Raw genomic sequence first — 18,744 nt, 5'->3', positions numbered from 1 at the left:
GCTTGGAAGCAGCAAGTGATTAAAATACTTTTATAATATTCTGCCAAACATGCTATTTTGTGCCTCTTGTTTTTGCAAAGAACATTATGCTCAGTAGATCTCATATCATCCAAACCTAAATTAGTATCTTTGAAAAACTTTCCAGATGTCATGGAGAAGAAGAGAAGGCAACTGACTCCTGAGCAAGATGCCCTCGGGCACATAGTTGCTTGTAAAGACAAACCCTTCCTGGAGGAAAGGTTTATAGACTCTTCTAAAGGTAGGGTTACATTTCTGAGAGCACTCGCTGTATTGATATTGAAGGGATTTCTGGTGTCCTTCAGAATTATTTTCCGTTTACTGTAGATGTGCTTCAATACATTTACTGTGTTAATGATTGGAAGTGCCTTCCAACTAAGATGCACAAAACTAAACATTGGTGCTTTATAATCAAGTTAAAAGATTTTGTATATTTATCAAGCATGGGTATTCAGACTTAAAATGAATGGCAACCCAGTTTAGAGTTGGACAATGCAAACTGATGGAAAATGTGAATTACTTCATAGTAAAAGACTTAAAAAATACTATTTTTATATATTTGTTTGGTTAAAGTAAAACAATGGTCATGCAAATAACGATTGGTTTTGGCAATTGGACCTGCATTACACTGGATTAATGTTTTCTTGTTAATCTTTGCTTTTCTAGGGAGAGGAGTGTTCACCCACAAAGCCATTAAACCATCCATGTTTGTTGTTGAATATCGGGGGAATATCGTTTCTCACAAAGACACATCGTCTAGGAAGAAATGTGGTGATACTCTGAACAATTTTTTGTTTGAGTTTTCATGGAAAGGAGCACACTGGTGGTAAGTTATTTGCTTGTTTTTTCAATTTTGTCATAAAGAGCCTGGTTAGGTTTTCTACAGTTTATTTTATAAGAAGACAATATAAGATAGGCTAGAATTTATTTTTCCCAATGGAAATTGTTCATCAGTTGCAGTATAAAGTAGGACGGTTGCAAAAATAATTTAATACACACACACAGACTTATATGGTGTGCAGTCAAGAGTGGTAGAAGTTTCATTAAGGGTATTTTGCTTGCAGTGTTGATGCTTCGAAAGATGATAGGACCCTTGGGAGACTCGTGAATGACGATCACATAAGTCCCAACTGTGAAATGAAGAAAGTTGTGTATGAGGGAAAACCACACTTGTGCCTGTTTGCAGTGAAAGAAATATCTCCAGGCGAGGAGATAACTTACAACTATGGGGACTCCTCTTACCCGTGGCGCTCAACGGTAGGTTTTTGTTATAGAAGGAACTTTTGATTTTTTTAATTAGAATTACAGTCACTTGTTACTTTTATTAGGTACACATTGCTAAATCAATGCTGTCTAATACAACATTCCTGCAATAAATCCTATTTCCATTAATATTATAACTCTATTTTTTGTGTAAAGTGTTTTAGAGAAGTGTTGATTCGACTTGTTTTTTAATTTGGAGGATGTAGTATGTGATTGTCACAGATATTTCCATTAAATTGTATCTGCTTATTCAGACAGTCTCATAATTGGCCGTGTTACGTTTGTTGTAATTAATAAATGGGGCACTTTGTGTAATGGCCTTTGGGACAATTGGCGTTAATCGCTTGAATAATAAAAATTGCCCATAAGTTGATTATTATTGAAAGAAGCAGGATGAAATAAAATTTTAAAAAATGAAATGTATTTTTAAAATCAATTTTTTTATTTCAGACTTTCACGATTTTATTATATTTTTTAATATATATATGTATACACACACACACACACACACACACACACACACACACACTTGGCATTTTACAGGACTCCTATGATGGATCGAGTACCTCAAACACAGGCTTTAATGCTACTTCATCAACACCAAGGACTGAAGGGGTATGTAAAAGACTAAATTAATGCTTTGAGCAGCTGTTACAGTTCACACTCCAGTAAATGAGGCAGTATTAGCAACATGTAAACACACTGCTTTTGTACACACACTGCTTTTGTACACAACTAAAGCTCAATTTAAAAAAAAGTGTGGTTTCAGTAGCCTCTTGGAATCTCTGCTGTTTATTAGTGAGTTTTAGAGGTGATGAGAACCTTTGGACAGAGCTAGGTTATGTATCTACTCTGAACAGTCTAGTAGATTGCTTGTTTTCTGTGTATAATTCTATAGGACTCAGCAGGTTCCAGCTTTGAAAAGTCTGATGATGACGAACTACCTGACAGTGGACCAAGTCAGGATAAGGACAGTTTTGCCAACACTAACAGTCAGCTGGAGGACGAGGCTGCTTTCAGTCCCGATGAACTCAACTCGGATGAAGAATATGAGCCCAGCAGGCCTGTACGAAAGCCCATGGACTCTTCCTACACCTGTAAAAATTACTGTTATGTTTGCGGGGCAGGTTTCACTAAAATCGCTCGACATCTTTTAAGGCATGCTAATGAAGAGCCTGAAATTGCTGAAGCTTTTGCATTTCCCAAACTCTCCAAGGAACGAAAAAGATTACTTGATGTATTACGGAACAGGGGAAATTACAAACATAATCAAGAGGTGATGAAGAATAAAAGTGGACCATTAAAACTAAGAAGACGACCAACAAGCACCGCCAGTGCTAAAACATACGTGCATTGTCTATATTGTAAAGGCATGTTCAAACGTAAGGAGATGTGGAGGCATGTAGCTAGATGTCAATCAAAGACGACATCAAACTCTGCAACTGGTGACAAGACAAGAGTCTTAAGTGAGATGGCTCTTGCAGATTCACCATTCTCCCACAAACTCCCTTCTGGTGTGTGGAAGATGCTGCTAACAATGAATCAAGATGAGATTGCATTTGCAGTTCAAAATGATTTCCTTATAATACAGCTGGCACAGTATCTGTGCGAGAAGTATAGAAATAATCCAAATAAACATGATTACATCAGACAGAAGCTGCGAGAAATGGGAAGACTTTTGTTAGCGCTGCATAAAAAGTCAGTATTTAGCTTCGAAGATGCTATCAAACCCAGAAACTTCTACAAAGTTGTTGAGGCTGTCAAAGACATTGCTGGTTTCAATGAAAAGCTGCAGGGCTACAACAAACCAAGTCTTGCTTTGAAATTGGGACATTCACTCAAAAAGATAGGTACCATTGTCCTCTCTAAACATGATGGCAATGAGCAGATGATGAGCGACGCAAAGACATTCATGAAATTGTGTGCAAAGGAATGGAGTGAGCTTGTCTCCCACACAGCTCTCGCTTCGTTGAGTGGACAAAAAGTAAACAACCCGTCTACCATACCGTTCACACGTGACGTGCAGGTCTTCTACAAGTACCTGGAAACAACATCGGCTTCTGCCACTGAAAACTTGACAGTGAGTGAGAGCCCACAGGTCTACGGTGCACTTTGCAGAGTGATACTTGCACAAGCGTCAGTCTTAAACAAATGTGCCCCTGAAGTTTCGAAAATGACACTGAAGACATTCCAGGAGAGGGATGACGCTACCCGAGTGTTGTCCAAGCACTTCATCAGAATCAATATCGAGAAAATGACTGGCCAAAACGTTCCTGTCTTGTTGACCTCTGACCTTGTCAGTGCATTAACACTGCTCATGAGCAAGAGGAAAACATGTGGTGTACATCAAGACAATCCTTACTTGTTTGCAAAGCCTGACGCTTCTGCTACAAGCCACTTCCACGGAAGGATCTGCATCAGGGCTATATCCAGGCTATGTCGCGCAAAGAACCCAGAACATCTCCGGTCGGTGCATCTTCACAAGCACATTGCAAGAGTCTTCCAGATTCTCAACCTGGAGAACGATGAGCTCAATCACCTTGCTAAACTACTGGGCCATGACATCCGGGCTGACAGGGACTATTATCGGTTGCCAGAAGCAGCTGTGGATCTTGCAAAAATAGCTAAACTTCTTTTGGCAATGGAAAAGGGTTCTCTTGAAAGATTCAAAGGAAACTCTTTGGAGGAAATTGAGATTGAAGGTACGTGTCCAGTGTAATACACGTCTGTCCTGCCAGTGCTTGTTTAGTAAAAACAAATAATTTCTTAAAATCTGAATGACTCATGCTGTACGTATAATCATACTTTCTTTTTATTCAAGATGAATTGGAGCCAGATGTGGAGCAGGGCAACCCTGAAAACAGTGACGCTGAGGAGGAAAATGAAGAATCAGATCTTTCATGTCAGCAGAGTGGTAGGTTGTGAGGATCCCCGTACATATTTTCCTGTAATAGTAGTTTTTTTTTTTGTTGAATAGATTTCTTTTCAGAGATAGCAAGTGACACTGAAGTTGATAATGTGCATTGCTACTTGTGCCTTTTGACAATTTTAATACAGACTAAATAATTCGAAATATTTTATTTCATGTTATTGATATTAATTACTGATCTGAAGGAAACACAAATAAAAGAAACCATAGAAATCATGATGAGGTTATTGGGGATTAATGTAGAATAAGGACAGTGTAATGTAAAGACACCACAGAAGAAGAGTGTTAAGAAGTCTGACACAGGTTGCATGAGGTAAGGATTTTTAAATTATTTGCAATCATCCAAACCAGCTTGCCAAATATTTTACGTATCACAAATGCTATACATTCAAGAAATAAATAAGAACTGTTTTTTAGACCACATGTCACAAAGTGCCTCATAAATCAATAAAAAAAATATTTTATATTATTTAACTTGTAGTTTTACCTCATGTTGTTTTGGTGGTTCATGAAACTTTAGTTGTGCTGTCTGGAACAGTGTTATTTCAAATAATGTGTCTGCAACAATAACCAAATGTATAATAAAATGGAGTACTTCTTTAAACCAGAAATCTACCATGTATGATGGCATGCTTAAAACCAGTTAAACATGTCGTCTTCTGTTTTCCAAAACAAATGCAGGGTTTGTGCATGAGACCACTGTTGGTCTTGCTTTTGCTTTAATATTTATACATTGTTTTGATAACATTTCCAGATGCTGTGGAACAAGAAGGCACACAACTGACTCCTGAGCAAGATGCCCTGGAGCACATAAAGGTTTGCAGAGACAAAGGCTTCCTGGAAGAAAGGTTCATTGACCCCATAAAAGGTTTTTACTTTTTATTTACTTTTTAACAGGTATTCTCATTTAAGTCGAGATTTCCTTAAATAAGAAAAATGATTCTCTTAGCTCTGTGAAAACGGAAAAATAACAAGTGATATATCCTGTAATGAGCTTGAAGCCAATATCCACTGGTAAATAGGAGGTTTTCCTTCCAGCCTATCAATGGGATGTTTAGACAATGATTGGATATAACTTGGACTATTGTATTTATTCTTGCATTTACAGGGAGAGGTGTGTTTACCCATCAACCCATTGAACCGTCCACCTTTGTCGTTGAGTATCGTGGGATAATCTCTGCCATCTCTCACAAAGAAACCAGGAGAAAGAAATGTGGTGATTCTCTGAAAAATTACTTGTTTGACTTCTCATGGATTGGAACAAACTGGCGGTGAGTTTACTGCTTTTTTTTCTTTCAAGGAGCAGCATTAAATGGTCCTATATTGGCTTCTGTTATAGAGAATCTTTACAAAACCCAAGATAAAGATTGATGTAAAAAACAAAAACAAAGGAAGAAGCATAGCAGCATCAAGTCAAACTCAGTTTTTCACTACCTCCTGTTATGCATGCTGCATGAATTTCTTGTGTGTGTGCAGAAAGATGACCTAAGATACAATATTTTAACATCCATTTTCAATCAGTCCCAGTCGGTGATAAGAGTGGTTTTAAGACCGGTGGAAGTTTCATTAAGAGTGTTTTACTTGCAGCGTTGATGCTTCGAAAGAGGATGGGACCCTCGGAAGACTCGTGAATGACGATCACATAAGTCCCAACTGTGAAATGAGGACAGTTGTTTTAAGGGAAAGCCACACTTGTGCCTGTTTGCAGTGAAAGAAATATCTCCAGGCGAGGAGATAACTTACAACTATGGGGAATCCTCTTACCCGTGGCGCTCAACGGTAGGTTTATTTTCTGCAAAGTGTCTTGCTTTTTTTCTACTATGTAATAAATGTAATAAGTATCTATTGACATCTAGTGTAGATGTGTCTACAAATGTGTTTACTGTTCTGCTTCCCAAGTTAATGACAAAATATTCTTAAAAATTATTCCAGTATAGTCCAATACAACACCTTGAATCTGAATATCTCTATCTGAACTTAATAAGCTTTGCAAAGGTGGGACTTGTAAGTGTATTCTTTTGCTTTAGATTGTGTAGGTGCACCCAATAAACTGATAAAGTGGTGGGAATTAGTGTTGTCACGATACAAAAATGGTGACTTTGATATTGAAACAATGCCACAGCAAAAATCTAATGGAATAATAAATTATTATATTTCATTAATTAAAAAACTGAAAATATTATATCTGCTGTAGAGCTTTTGAGAGCCTGTTATCATTAATTGTCATCTTTTATATATAATTTGACGAAACAAAGAAAGAAAACAAGAAAATGCCCTCAGTAAAACACAGACTTCTGCCGAGGAAGTGTATTGAGTCATGCCTGTTCAGTCTACTTTAAATCACTACTGTAGTGAACATGATGATAATCCTGAGTTTGAGCTTTATAACCAGGGCCACCTGACTTAAAGTTAATGTCATTTAGGTTAATTATTTTCATGATAAATTTAAGTGTAGTTATGTGCTGAGGACTTGTTATTTTTCATACTTGTAGGTATGTTTTTGACAATGAATTAGTACATTAATAATTAGATTACTGTAGATAAATAGATCAAGGTCATTGTTATGAAAGCTTTTACATGGTATGCAGTAATCTGATATCTTTGATAGTTAACTTTATGTATTTGCAACCAAATATCACTTATTAAACAGTCACGACTCAATACACCTCCTTCAGGAAGGTCTGCGCTCTAATATAAACAATTGACAAAAATGTACATGCCATGTCGGCCACGATCACCAATACCAGTAGTGATTTCATTATAAATGACTCATAATTTGTGTTGTTTATCTGCATACTGCCTGATTTTTTTTTTTATTTTTTTTTTTGCAGCTTGCATGTTCTGGTAAAGTTAACGTTGTATTTTAAAGTAGAGATGTTTGCCACTTGGGTAAGCTTGGCTAAACTAAGACAAATTGAACATCGCCCTTCATTTCCTCGTCAAACTCCGATGCTAAAAATGTTTGCTTGTCACACAATGAATCACTCTCGTTTGACATGTCTGTCGGGGGAAATGCTGTCGTGTTGCCTCCCTTGGTTTGCGTGGATTTGAAACCTCTTTAACAGACAGGCTTTGTGGTGTCCATGGGCTCATATTACATAGTTCGCAAAGTGCGTCTGCTTTGTTGACAAACCGAGGAAGCGCTTGTGTGGTTTGAAGCTACGTCTCTCCTGGCGCTGCAGACACGCCCACTCTGCCTGTAGTACACGTGCTCAAGCTCGAGCGAGTATGTAGACACAGCATCCCGCAACATGTTGAAAAGTCAGGTAAACTCCGGCTGCAACCTTACAGTAATATTTTATATCATCTTGACGTTAAACTGCCAGGAACTCTGCATAACACCGGTAGTTTTTAGGTGTTAGCGGACCACTCCGTGAGCTGTGGTGGTGGAAACAGCATGTACCCCAAACAAGTGACCGTGAACATTAGCAAAACAAAGAGCAGACATTTTTCTCAGGAGTTGGTTGACCAGAGCTAAACACCAGTGATTACTGGACTTCTATTCATCTTGTTGTCAGACAGTTGACTGACCCCTGTTCCTGTTTCTGTTGATGTAAGAGCTAAAGATCCAGAGTGGCAGAAGTTGCTTTGTGCAGCCTGTGTGTATTCACTCACTGTGGCTTGTCTGGCTTCAGGAGCACTAAAGATTGAGATATGGATGTGAAAATATTAAGTTGCGTTATGCTAAGCTGCAAATGATCTCCTCAAAAATGTAACTTCTCCTGTGGACCGCAAGAACTGATTGGGTGCTTGTTAGGGGCGAAATGACTTTGCCCGGGCCCAAGTTAAAGATGGTCATGGAGGGACCTCCCGTCACAGTGGCATAATGTCAGTAACAAATTAAAGAAGTTAAAGATTGCAGCTATAAAACAACCTGCCTCTGCGAAATGCACTGCACAGTTGACACCTAAACTAAATGAAATCAGACATCATTCTATAAACTAGAAGAGTCACAATACCAAGACTAAGACGGTTATAGAGATGCCTACTTCATAGGAGATTAAAACAAAACTTAACTGACAGGGCACCACTTTGACATAACAAAATGTTTCATGTCTGCTCATAGGCATTATAAACAAAACTCAAGTGTGTAGATTGATTACTAGTCAAATAAATAATAAGTTGTACTTGCATTATTTGCACTCTCTCCTGAGCTTTTTGCTATGTGAAGTAGTTTATTAAACCCTTTAAATCCAGCTGGCAGGCAGGGCTTTGTTGATTGACAGTGTGTCCAGATTAACAGGTCTGTCCCAGTGAGCTCTATGGGTAAGAGGCCACAGTCACTGGAATTGCTGGATTTTGCTACTCAGCAGTGCGCAAGTTATTCTGTGCGCGCCCACGTTGCACATCTTTAACATAAAATTCCATGATTTAGATGTACTTACTGTAAAGTTATGTGGCCATGAAGTGTTCGTATGTCAACGTATTTCATATTATTCTGATGTTATTGAATATGAATGACATCAAGTGTGAGACGGAGACACCATGAAGTAAGAGGCTTAACTCACTGACTATTGTAAATACCTACACACAAAAAATACTTGTTTATGTAAATATCAGATTAAATTGTCAGATTACTCTACACAATTTAAGAGGTCATTTGCAACTGTCTGCTGGTGCAACATTAAGGAAGTTGAAGACTCTGTTATCTTCTCCTTTTTTAGTGATCTAACAAAGCCATCTCTTCTGCAAACTTTCTGCTTTAGCCCTACACAACGTGAACACAACGAGTGCAAGTCAGTAATCTCCCGTACTCTAATTAAATCAAGTAGGTGTAGGTATCTGCTGCGGGACTCTTGTTAACCGCTAATAATAAATGTGGCTTAAAATGACACACTGAAATAGCAGCACAAGTATGTTCATTACTCCGGTCTACCTCAAACCACAGTGAGACAGATACGAGAACAGATCAAGCAAAACAAAGTTAAACACAAGTTTAAAGAAAATGTGAGTATTGAATGAAGCTGAAATTACTACAGTCTTAAGAATTTGCACATTGAGGGTAATGTTACACAAACTTGTTTTGGATATGTGTATAAAATTGCTTGTTCATAATTGCAGGCTGAGGACTCTGCTGGATCCTCCACTTCTGCAGAATCCTGCTCTGATGACGATTATGTACCTGAAGGTGAACCAAGTAGCGATGATGGATCTAAAAACAACAACCCAGATCCAGATTCTTCTGAACAGCAGAGCTTTGTGCAGCAACCCGTTGATGCCTCGTGCATCCAGCAGGATAGTGACGATGATTACAGCTCTGATGATTTTACATCTGATGGAGAGCCGGAAGGCACTTCCCGCACCAACAAAAATTATTGTTACGTTTGCGGTAAAGCTCAATCAAAAATTTCCCGTCACCTTTTCACCCACAGAAATGAAGAGGACGAAATAGCTGAAGTGTTTGCACTCCCCCTATACTCTAAGGAACGAAATATCCTACTGGATAAGTTACGAAACAGAGGAAATTACAAACACAATCAAATGGTTTTGAAGACCCACTGTGGAGAACTGAAAGTGAAAAGAAGAAAATCAAACATGTCCACCGCTGTTAAAACATATGCACTCTGTCTATATTGTAAAGGCATGTATAGCCGTAAGGACATGTGGCGACACATGCAAAGGTGTGCTTCAAATAAATCCTCAAAACTTCCAGGAGTTGGCAAGACTAAAGTCTTAACTTTGATTGCTGCTGCCGAGTCAACAGACCTCAAAGAAATCTCATCAGATGTGAGGGAGGTATTGACGAAACTGAAGAAAGATGAGATTGCATCTGTAATTGAGAGTGATCCCCATATACTGCTGCTGGCACAGTGTTTGTGCCACATGAATGAAGGTAAAACAAACCGACGAGACCACATCCCACACAGGCTGAGGCTTATGGGGAGACTCCTGTTAAAATTGAGGACAAAATCAATTAGTAGCTTTGAAGATGCAGTCAAACCCGAAAACTTCAGCAAAGTGGTTGAAGCTGTCAGAGAGCTCGCTGGTTTCAATGAAGAGATAAAGTCCTGTGACAGACCAAGTCTTATGCTTAAAATGGGAAATTCGCTCAAGAAAATTGGTCAAATTATCTTCGCCAGGGCTTTGAAAGCGGAGGCAGATGAAGAGACGACACATGAAGCGGAGACATTTATGAAGTTGTGTGCAGAAGAATGGAGCTCTGTCGTCAAATCGAAATCAAGAGTCAACAAACCACAAACCATGTCGTTCATACAGGACGTGCAGCTTTTCTACCAGTGCGTGGAGAAGACGGCAGCGTCTGCAGTTGAAAGCCTGACGATGTATGAAAGTCCTCCGGTCTACAATGCACTTCTCAGAGTGACCGCTGCACAAGTGTCACTCTTAAACAGAAACAATGTAGACGTTTCCAAAGTAACAATCAAGTCATTTAAGGAAAGGGATGAGACTGAGCTTCATGAAGACGCTGCTGTTTACCAGTCACAGTTTGAGCAAATTCTGTCCAAGAACACTGTGAAGATCAATCTAAGGAATGACAAAGATAAAAAAGTTGCCGTTACGTTGACCCCTAAACTACTCTCTGCAATAACACTGCTTGTGAACAAGAGAGAGGCATGTGGTGTACATAATAACAATCCCTTCTTATTCGCAAGACCTGTTGCCACATGTACAAGCTTCTACCACGGACACCAGTGCATCAACACTTTCGTAGCTCGGTGTGGTGCAAAGAACCCGGCGAACCTCAGGTCTACGTTTTTTCGGAGGCACGTTGCAAGAGTTTTCCAGATTCTGAGCCTCACAAATGACGAGCTTGATCAGTTGGCCAGACTACTGGGCCGTGACATTCGGACCGACAGCGAGTATTATCAGACGCCAGAAGCAGCTGTTGACATAGCAAAAATCTTGGAGCTACTATCGGCAATGGAGAATGAATGTCTTGAAAGATTTGAAGGAAAATCTCTTGAGGAGATTGAGGTTGCAGGTATGTTCAGTTCAGTAGTTTAAGGTTTCCTGTGGAGTTTCTTATAAATGACCCGAGGTTATTTTTACATTGAATTTTCACAAAATGCAATTATAATCCATGAATCATATTTTAATCTGATTATTCAAATCAAATAAACAAAATATTGATTATTAAAGTTTTAGTCTTAAAGAAATTGTGATATCAAGATTCTTGTATTAATGTCTTGATAGTTGAAAACATATCACCCCGTGCTACTGGGAGTACAGATGTATACATAGTTTGCTTTCCTTTGAAGATGAACTGGAGCTGGATGTGGAGCACGACAGCCTCGAAAACAGTGACGCTGAGGAAAATGAAGAACCAGAAAGCAGTTTTCAGCTGGGTGGTACGTAATAGGCAATAACTCTTCTACTACCCATTGATCTGTATTATATGTTCTTTCAGAGTAGATTACCCTGTAATAAATCTGAATTAAGACAGATTAATTAAACATTTTCAAAGATTTTGTTGCATATAAAGGTATATTTCTGAACTAACAAGGAACCCTATGATAAATTTGTTTGTCTCTACCTAATCCAGGCCTGTTATACAACATTTGCAGTGCTACATACTAGGACCGAATATTCAAATATTTCATCATTTTGTACACATTCGATTTTTAATTTTGAGATTTGAATGTTGAGGTTCTTTTGTTTATTTTTCACGCGCCTGACTCCGCTCACAGCAGTGAACGTAATGCTCCAGTTTGCATCAAAGGGAACACATAATGAAGCCCTCTTTAAACTGAATGATGACAACAGATGTGTGGCAGTTACGGGGTTTATTCATTTTACATTTGCTTAATGTCATTACAGATCAAAAAAGTCTAATAACCTACATTTTAAAATTAATCAGTAGCCTAAACTGTAGGCTACAACAACATAATGAACACATTTAAATCATTATATTAGGCCAGTTGAAGAAGAAGAACATGTGGTAGGCTATAATAAAAGTTAAGAGTGATCACGTATAATAACAATATCGCTTCAATAGCGCTCATCCTGTCTGATCTTTTTGGACGCCCGTCTGTCTTAAAATATTCCCGTATTCTGCTCTGGACCTGCTGAGTTCAGCCTCTCAGTCTTCCAACCCGGTTCGGCACGCACCTAATCTTCCGCTTTTCCCCGGCTTTATCTCCCGTCCCTTCAAACCCGCAGTAAATATTTCTATTTTATTTAACTTCTTGTTCTCTTAGTCCTGCCCTAGCATAGACATAACACAGTTAAAACAAAGTGTTGTTAATAATAACTTGCTGTTTTAGTTAGCCTGTGCTGTGCTCTCTGTCTCTCACACACACTCTCACACGCAGACTTACATACTCATGTCCGCTGTCATCTCTCCCCCATCAATTCTCCCTCCCTCATGTCATTGCCAGAACCTCTTGGGCATTTGTCTTTTACTGTTCTGCTTATGTCTATCAAATACGTAGGTGTAGCTCGTGACAGCCAGCTTATCAACAGGCATTTAAACAGTCGGCATAACGCAACTGCTGTATTGACAATTCTGAAACTTTAACTCTCTGACTATCTCTAAGTTAAGCTTTTTTAGTTAACTACTTGCTAAGTTACCGTACCAAAGGACGCTTTTCTTTGTCTTTTTAGATGTAAAACGTGGGAGGGACATTGCTCATGACAAGGCCACCACATCCAAAGGTAATGCAAAGGCCTTGTGCTGCCAGTACGACTCTACAGATTACTGTCAACTAGTAATCTAATGAGACTCCAGCTCACACTCACCACACAAAGTTTTGTTAAGAGGTTCTTTTATATTTGTGTGGTGACCATGGAGCTAGTTGCGCCTGTTTTTGTGTTTGCATGTGTTTACTTTTCTACTAACATCAGCAGCTGTCAGCATAGGACAGTAAGAGGCCAAATAAATCAAAAACTAAAATATGAACTAAGAGTGGTTATCTATCTAAACAAGTTATTTCGATACTTCTCTTTATTTGTTGACGAGTGATTTTGATACATTTACAGATTGAAATGTGACCTTTATTAACTAACCAGGAGTTGGTATGACATTGGCTGGTGACAAATATTTGCTTTTATTGACTCTGAAAATCTATTTGATCTACAGTTTTAATCTACAGTGGATTTAAGATAAACCCAAAACAACCCAATTGAGAATAAATTTGAGACTTCACTGGCTGAATGAAACTAGTTATAAATAAAAGTAAATAGTAGATAATCTGCTCACATAACTGTCCCTCTATCTCCTGTAGCTCGTTCCTCCTTTTCCCGAGCTAAAAAACCCAGCGGAGTTTCCAGAGTTTCTTCCGTGAAGAAACGTGGCCGAGGCAGGACAAAAAGGTACGGGGGTCAAGATGAGGAATCTGAGCCGAATGATGAGAAAAACGATGAGGTGAAAACAGAGAAGGATGACGGGTCAGAGAAAATGCCTGCGAGCTGTGCTGTGAACACACCTGAAGAAACACTGTCGCGTAGCAAGGAGGATGCAGCAGACATTTGTTTTAGTGATTATGACGAGGACATGAATGTGGACTTTGACATGGACACCGATGAGGACATTCCCAGAAATGAGGAAGAAGATGGAGATGGTGACACAAACGGCTCAGCAGCAACGCCCAAGAACGACGGCTCGCCTAACAGGGACACCTCTGTTGCAGACCTTGAAGAGACCATGGACACTGATACAGAGAACCATGAGGATGAAAAGAAAGGAAGCGAACAAAATAACTGGACGGATGTGGACGGCAGGAGTCCCTCTGCCATCTTCGATACAGGTAAAATAAATCTGGTGCCTCTAGAGGGAAAGTCAAGGGATTGCCAAAGTCTGTACAAATTTGTCTGTAGAATTTTTTATTATTATTATTATTTACATGGGATCTTGAACATCTGAAGCAAATTTCACAACAATTCATCCAATAGCTGTTGAGATATTTCACTAAAAATGTCAACCTCATGGTGGTGCTAGAGGAAAAGTTAAGAGATCACCAAAGTCGGTAGGCTTCACCTTCTGAGTAGGGTTGTACAATTAATCTAATCGCAATGTCGTCATGTGTGATAACATAACCGCAAAAAGTGTGCGATTTAATAAAACAGAAGAAGTGTGTGTGACACTTCTTCTCTGTGTGCACTGCAGTCTGCTTATTATCTCCGCCCACACCGGGATCTCGCATGTGCCCATTGTCGTGGAAATTATATTCCTGGTGAGGGGTTGAGCAAAGAATTGAGTAACAACCAACTGTTGTCTTTGAAGAATTTATTTAACAAAAGAGAATAAACAGAAGTACTAAAACACATATACAGCTGGTCCAGAGACCTGCTGCCTAGGACGGCTTCAGGCGTCTGGCCTTGAGCAAAGGGATGCATTATCATTTACACAGTCTAGGTTTCTATGTTTTGGGGAACAGAGATCCTCTCTCAGCCTTGAATGAACATTCCAGGAGAGGAGAGGAACAACAAGAGAGGAAAACACCAAAACAATCTCACAGCTCTGACCTAAACCCCAGTAAATGTGGACAGACCAACATAAGGAGTAAAGGAGAGGAAAGGTTAAGGATAAAAAACACAATAAATATCTATAACATTAATAGTAATAATAATGATAATATTAAAGATCATACATAAAAGATTAAATGTAAGAGGACACAATTTTCTGCCGTAACACTCATAAAACAGATAAGCCTGCATGAGAAAAATTATTTATGAGCAGTGTGCAAGTAACTTTTAAGACAACAACCTACCGTAACCACCCTCCCCTCCCCGCTGCTAATCGTTCAAAAGGTAGTTTGATGTGCTACAGCAAATCATTAAATGTTGAACATATGATTATTGACTTAGTACTTAGCATTAAAAAATTAGAGACCGATGTAGAGCCGTTTGCTTGCACAAGGATTTAATTTTTAAAAACAACCCACAAAAATGAAACGGCTATAACTGGTTTTATTATTCAACACGTGGTAAAAAAAGTATACTATTATATTAAATTCTAATTAATGTAGTATTTAAAATATTATTCTTATACTAACAATAAACTATTAACTTAACATAATACTCTTTATTTAATACACTCATGTACAGTTCCTCCTCCAGTTTGTGGATAGAGGCTCCATCTAGCCGCCTCCTCCGTAGAGCAACAGACTTCCCTTGTTCTGTTTTACATCTGTTTTACTAGTTATTGTTAAATATTGTTTAACTTTGTTCAAGTTGAAAAATACATATTTCAAAATGTCAGTGTTTTGCGCATTCCTTGATAATTAAGAAAGTAAACTCATAGTACCATTTGTTCCATTGTAATCAAATCGCAATATTGTTCACAATAATCGCAATATGACTTTTTCTCCAAATTGTGCAGCCCTACTTCTGAGGATCATGAATGTCTAAGAAAATATCATGGCAATCCATCCAATAGTGTAGAATTTTAACTCTATAACAAAACATGGCTGTACACTCGATGTGATTTCATTATTTATAGGAAAGAAGAACAAACTCTCAGCTGCAGTGACTGGAATGAAAGAAGTGAAGATATTAATCCCAAAACTGGACATTGTGAGTAACACATTTCTTGTCATTTGTTTTCTAATATTATAATAAAAACAACACTTACAAGTATGAATTGCAACTTTTTATATATATAAACACTTTTGGCAACCACGTCACACACAATCTGGTGTTGTTGACATTGGGGCTGGATGATTTGGCCTAAAATCATAATCACAATTAATTGAACATTTTTACCTCGATTACGATTAATGAACGATTATTTTGTTTTTGATTGTTTTTTGCCCTCATAGTTCACTGAAAAGGTTTTTACTGTAAATATGCTCAACTATTAAAGCTGGGTTTACGTTTTTAAATTAAGAGATCATTGATAAGGTAATGTTGAAGTGCACATACCAGAGATACGGTTCTCCTATATTTGGTGCATCGCCGCTGCTGAATTATGACCACTGCTGCTAACATGTCACACATTTATTAATATCAGTGCGGTACTTACGTTAATCATTTTCACCCACACACTGTGAGAGCATGGAAACACTCAACGCTTTGCTAGCTTCCTTTTCTTAATTATCAAAGGACATCTACGTGACAGGTGCTGTTATAAGGAGGTGAAGGAGGTTAGCGCTAGCTAGCATCTCCCAGAGCTGACGCTGGTCAGGAAGCAGGGCAGGACTCGTGACTGCACACGCAGCAGTATGTTTGTGCTGACGTGATCATGCTCATGCTGTAAAGCCTTCAATTTGATTATTCACAGCTGGAAATGATAAATGACAAGAATGTATAAAGTCAGTTGTTTTGGTATTTTAATTTTTTTTTGTTGTAGGAGAAGTTGCAGACTTCAGTCCACATTTCCCAGTTATCATCCGTGTGCAACTCTGTCAAGTGGCCGGTGACAGATCAGCCCATTCAGGACAACAGCAAGCGCTGCCTAACATCCTCTACTGCCACAGACATCAACAAGCCCAGCTTTGCAAAGGTAAAGAGTATACTGTTCATCACGTGAACAAAGTATTTAAATTGAAAAGAAATTTAAATAACCCTGGTGACCTCCTTATTATGATAAAGTCATCTGAGCTGAGTGCATACCATCTAAAATTTGAAAGAATTAGTAAACATTCTTTGAAGCTTCATTCAAAGCTGGTATGAGCAGGAGGTCAAATGTTGCATAATTTACTCGGTACAATGTGGCAGGAAGGAAGAGAAAACTATAACTTTCAACTGATGTATCTGCATTTCCAAATAATTTGAATATTAATTGTCAGTTGTTTAACCTGCTTAAGGGCAAGATGGCAGAAGGAAGTATCTCAAAATACTGGTTGGTGAAAGTAGCTTATATGTGACGTCTGTTGTTGTTAACATCTGCATACCTGCTTTTAATACAGTACAGAGCCTTTATAACACAAGCACATTCAAGTTCAAGTTCATTTTATTTATATAGCACGTTTTATAGCAGCCACTGACTGACCAAAGTGCTTTACAGAACTACGGAATTAAAAGACAATAATACCATACATAACAGCAAAGCATAGAAAAGTACAGCAAAGTTAAGAACAGCTTTAAACAGGAGTAGCCAAAGCAGTATCAGACTCATCAACAATAAAAATAAAAAACAGAAATGCCAGTATCAGACTTAGATAGAAAAAACAGCATCATACTCCAAGGGAGAAAATATATATATATATATATATATATATATATTATAGTGACTTAAATGAGTCACTTTTCATTTTGTTCACTTTTCATTAATTTTTTTCTCATAAATTTACCACCTTATGGGAATCTAACCCCCTCCCTCAGTTTTCTAATGTTTTGTTTGTTTGTTTTTTACTTCAATGGCCTTAATACATCGTCACAGTGTTAAAAGAAGAAAAGTTTTCACATTCAAGGTTTTTCTCGCCTGTACTATTTTGCAGTATCTTAATGCAGCTCTATTTGAATCTCATATCTTTGTGTCTCTTCAGTACGCTTGCATTTGTGTATATGAATGTTGCCCAACAAAGCAGGATAAATGAAATTATCCATGTTCTTTATTTACGCTCTTGCGGATCAGGCGATAGAGATGACCTGCTCCCACTGCAAGGTGACCATGTTGAAGGGCCAAACAGCTTACCAGAAGAAGGGATTCACGGACGTCTTCTGCTCCAAAAACTGCTTATTTGAAATGTTTCCCATCAACAAACCAGTGCCCAAGACCTGTCATCACTGTCACAAGTGAGTCGCTGAAAAACATCACTTCATCCTGCAGGACTACACCTCTATTCTTGCACGTAGTAGCCTACGTAGTACTAAAAAACCTTGTTGTAGTAGTTTCCTTTGTGTCAGTTCATTTTGTAACAAACTGTTTATAATCTCCCCTCTTCATTCTGGCAGGGCGATATCGCAGCCTCTGGACCTCATCATGGCTGCAGTGGACGTTAAGGGCACTATGAAGGACTTCTGCAGTGTGACCTGCCTAACCTCTTTTAAGTCCCCCCCACAGTCGAGCTGCAGCATGTGCAACAAATCCTGCACTGTAAGCTAACATTTTTTCTTCAACTACAAAACATTGTCAGCAAAACCATTCATATTAACTATAAACTGCATCATACTCACTGCTCCTTTTTTCCCCTCCACAGACCACATGTGAGTTGACCCTGAACAAGGCCGTTCACAAGTTTTTGCAGCGACTCCTGCTTAGAAAATTTCCGCAGGGACAACGTGGGCGTCTGTGAGAACTGCAGCTCCTCCTGCTACAAACCGCTCATGCTGATGCTGGAGGAAGAGACCAAAACGATCTGCAAGGAAGAATGTCTGGAGGAGTTCAAAGAGGTGCAGAAATATTAACATGATGGTCACTTAATGCGACATTATGTAAGAAATGGTTATATGTGCGGGTTGGCGTGTTATTTGGAGTGTAATTCACTGCCATCGTAAATAAGGACAGCTGTTCATGTGCATTCGTTATGATTACAGTACGATCAAAAACTAGTAAGTTGACAACTTTGCAAACAATCAAACATCAAGCAAGTGTGACAATATTTATTTCTAGTTTCATCTATGTGAACAGAAAGAAGGCCAGCTCAGTGACTGATGCAAGAGCAGTTTCAGTTACGTTACCAGTGTCCGAGTGT

The 18,744-nt window shown here is 38.6% G+C and overlaps 2 protein-coding genes across 2 annotated transcripts; both read left to right on the top strand.

The window, feature by feature from the left end:
• The first annotated feature begins 124 nt into the window (after nucleotides 1-124).
• On the top strand, nucleotides 125-9,409 carry LOC119909710. Its single transcript, XM_038727921.1, has 10 exons — nucleotides 125-259; nucleotides 685-844; nucleotides 1,083-1,275; nucleotides 1,825-1,896; nucleotides 2,180-3,983; nucleotides 4,103-4,195; nucleotides 4,965-5,078; nucleotides 5,319-5,481; nucleotides 5,798-5,989; nucleotides 9,272-9,409. Exons 1-9 carry the CDS (start codon nucleotides 151-153, stop codon nucleotides 5,919-5,921), a joined length of 2,832 nt encoding a protein of 943 aa, XP_038583849.1. The 5' UTR covers nucleotides 125-150; the 3' UTR covers nucleotides 5,922-5,989; nucleotides 9,272-9,409.
• Nucleotides 7,462-18,345, top strand: LOC119909712. Its single transcript, XM_038727923.1, has 10 exons — nucleotides 7,462-7,476; nucleotides 9,272-11,150; nucleotides 11,428-11,517; nucleotides 12,773-12,823; nucleotides 13,393-13,914; nucleotides 15,609-15,682; nucleotides 16,458-16,610; nucleotides 17,685-17,845; nucleotides 18,005-18,146; nucleotides 18,250-18,345. The coding sequence occupies exons 1-10, from the start codon at nucleotides 7,462-7,464 to the stop codon at nucleotides 18,343-18,345; spliced, it is 3,183 nt and encodes a 1,060-aa protein (XP_038583851.1).
• The last annotated feature ends 399 nt before the right edge of the window (nucleotides 18,346-18,744 follow it).

The sequence above is a fragment of the Micropterus salmoides genome, unplaced genomic scaffold (assembly GCF_014851395.1).
Source record: "Micropterus salmoides isolate LMB-PRFRI ecotype aquatic unplaced genomic scaffold, ASM1485139v1 Ms_hic_scaffold_1845, whole genome shotgun sequence".
Classification (NCBI taxonomy): Eukaryota; Metazoa; Chordata; class Actinopteri; order Centrarchiformes; family Centrarchidae; genus Micropterus; species Micropterus salmoides.
This window is presented reverse-complemented; position numbering and strand designations above follow the sequence as displayed.

What these genes read in the sequence shown, in the direction of transcription:
- LOC119909712 (XM_038727923.1), top strand. An exon ending in TAATCCCAAAACTGGACATT is followed by an intron (nt 15,683 to 16,457) that starts GTGAGTAACACA and finishes TTTTTGTTGTAG; the next exon opens with GAGAAGTTGCAGACTTCAGT. An exon ending in TGTGCAACAAATCCTGCACT is followed by an intron (nt 18,147 to 18,249) that starts GTAAGCTAACAT and finishes TCCCCTCCACAG; the next exon opens with ACCACATGTGAGTTGACCCT.
- LOC119909710 (XM_038727921.1), top strand. Translation starts at nt 151, where the DNA reads ATGGAGAAGAAGAGAAGGCAACTGACTCCTGAGCAAGATGCCCTCGGG. An exon ending in GTTCATTGACCCCATAAAAG is followed by an intron (nt 5,079 to 5,318) that starts GTTTTTACTTTT and finishes TTGCATTTACAG; the next exon opens with GGAGAGGTGTGTTTACCCAT. An exon ending in TGGATTGGAACAAACTGGCG is followed by an intron (nt 5,482 to 5,797) that starts GTGAGTTTACTG and finishes TTTTACTTGCAG; the next exon opens with CGTTGATGCTTCGAAAGAGG.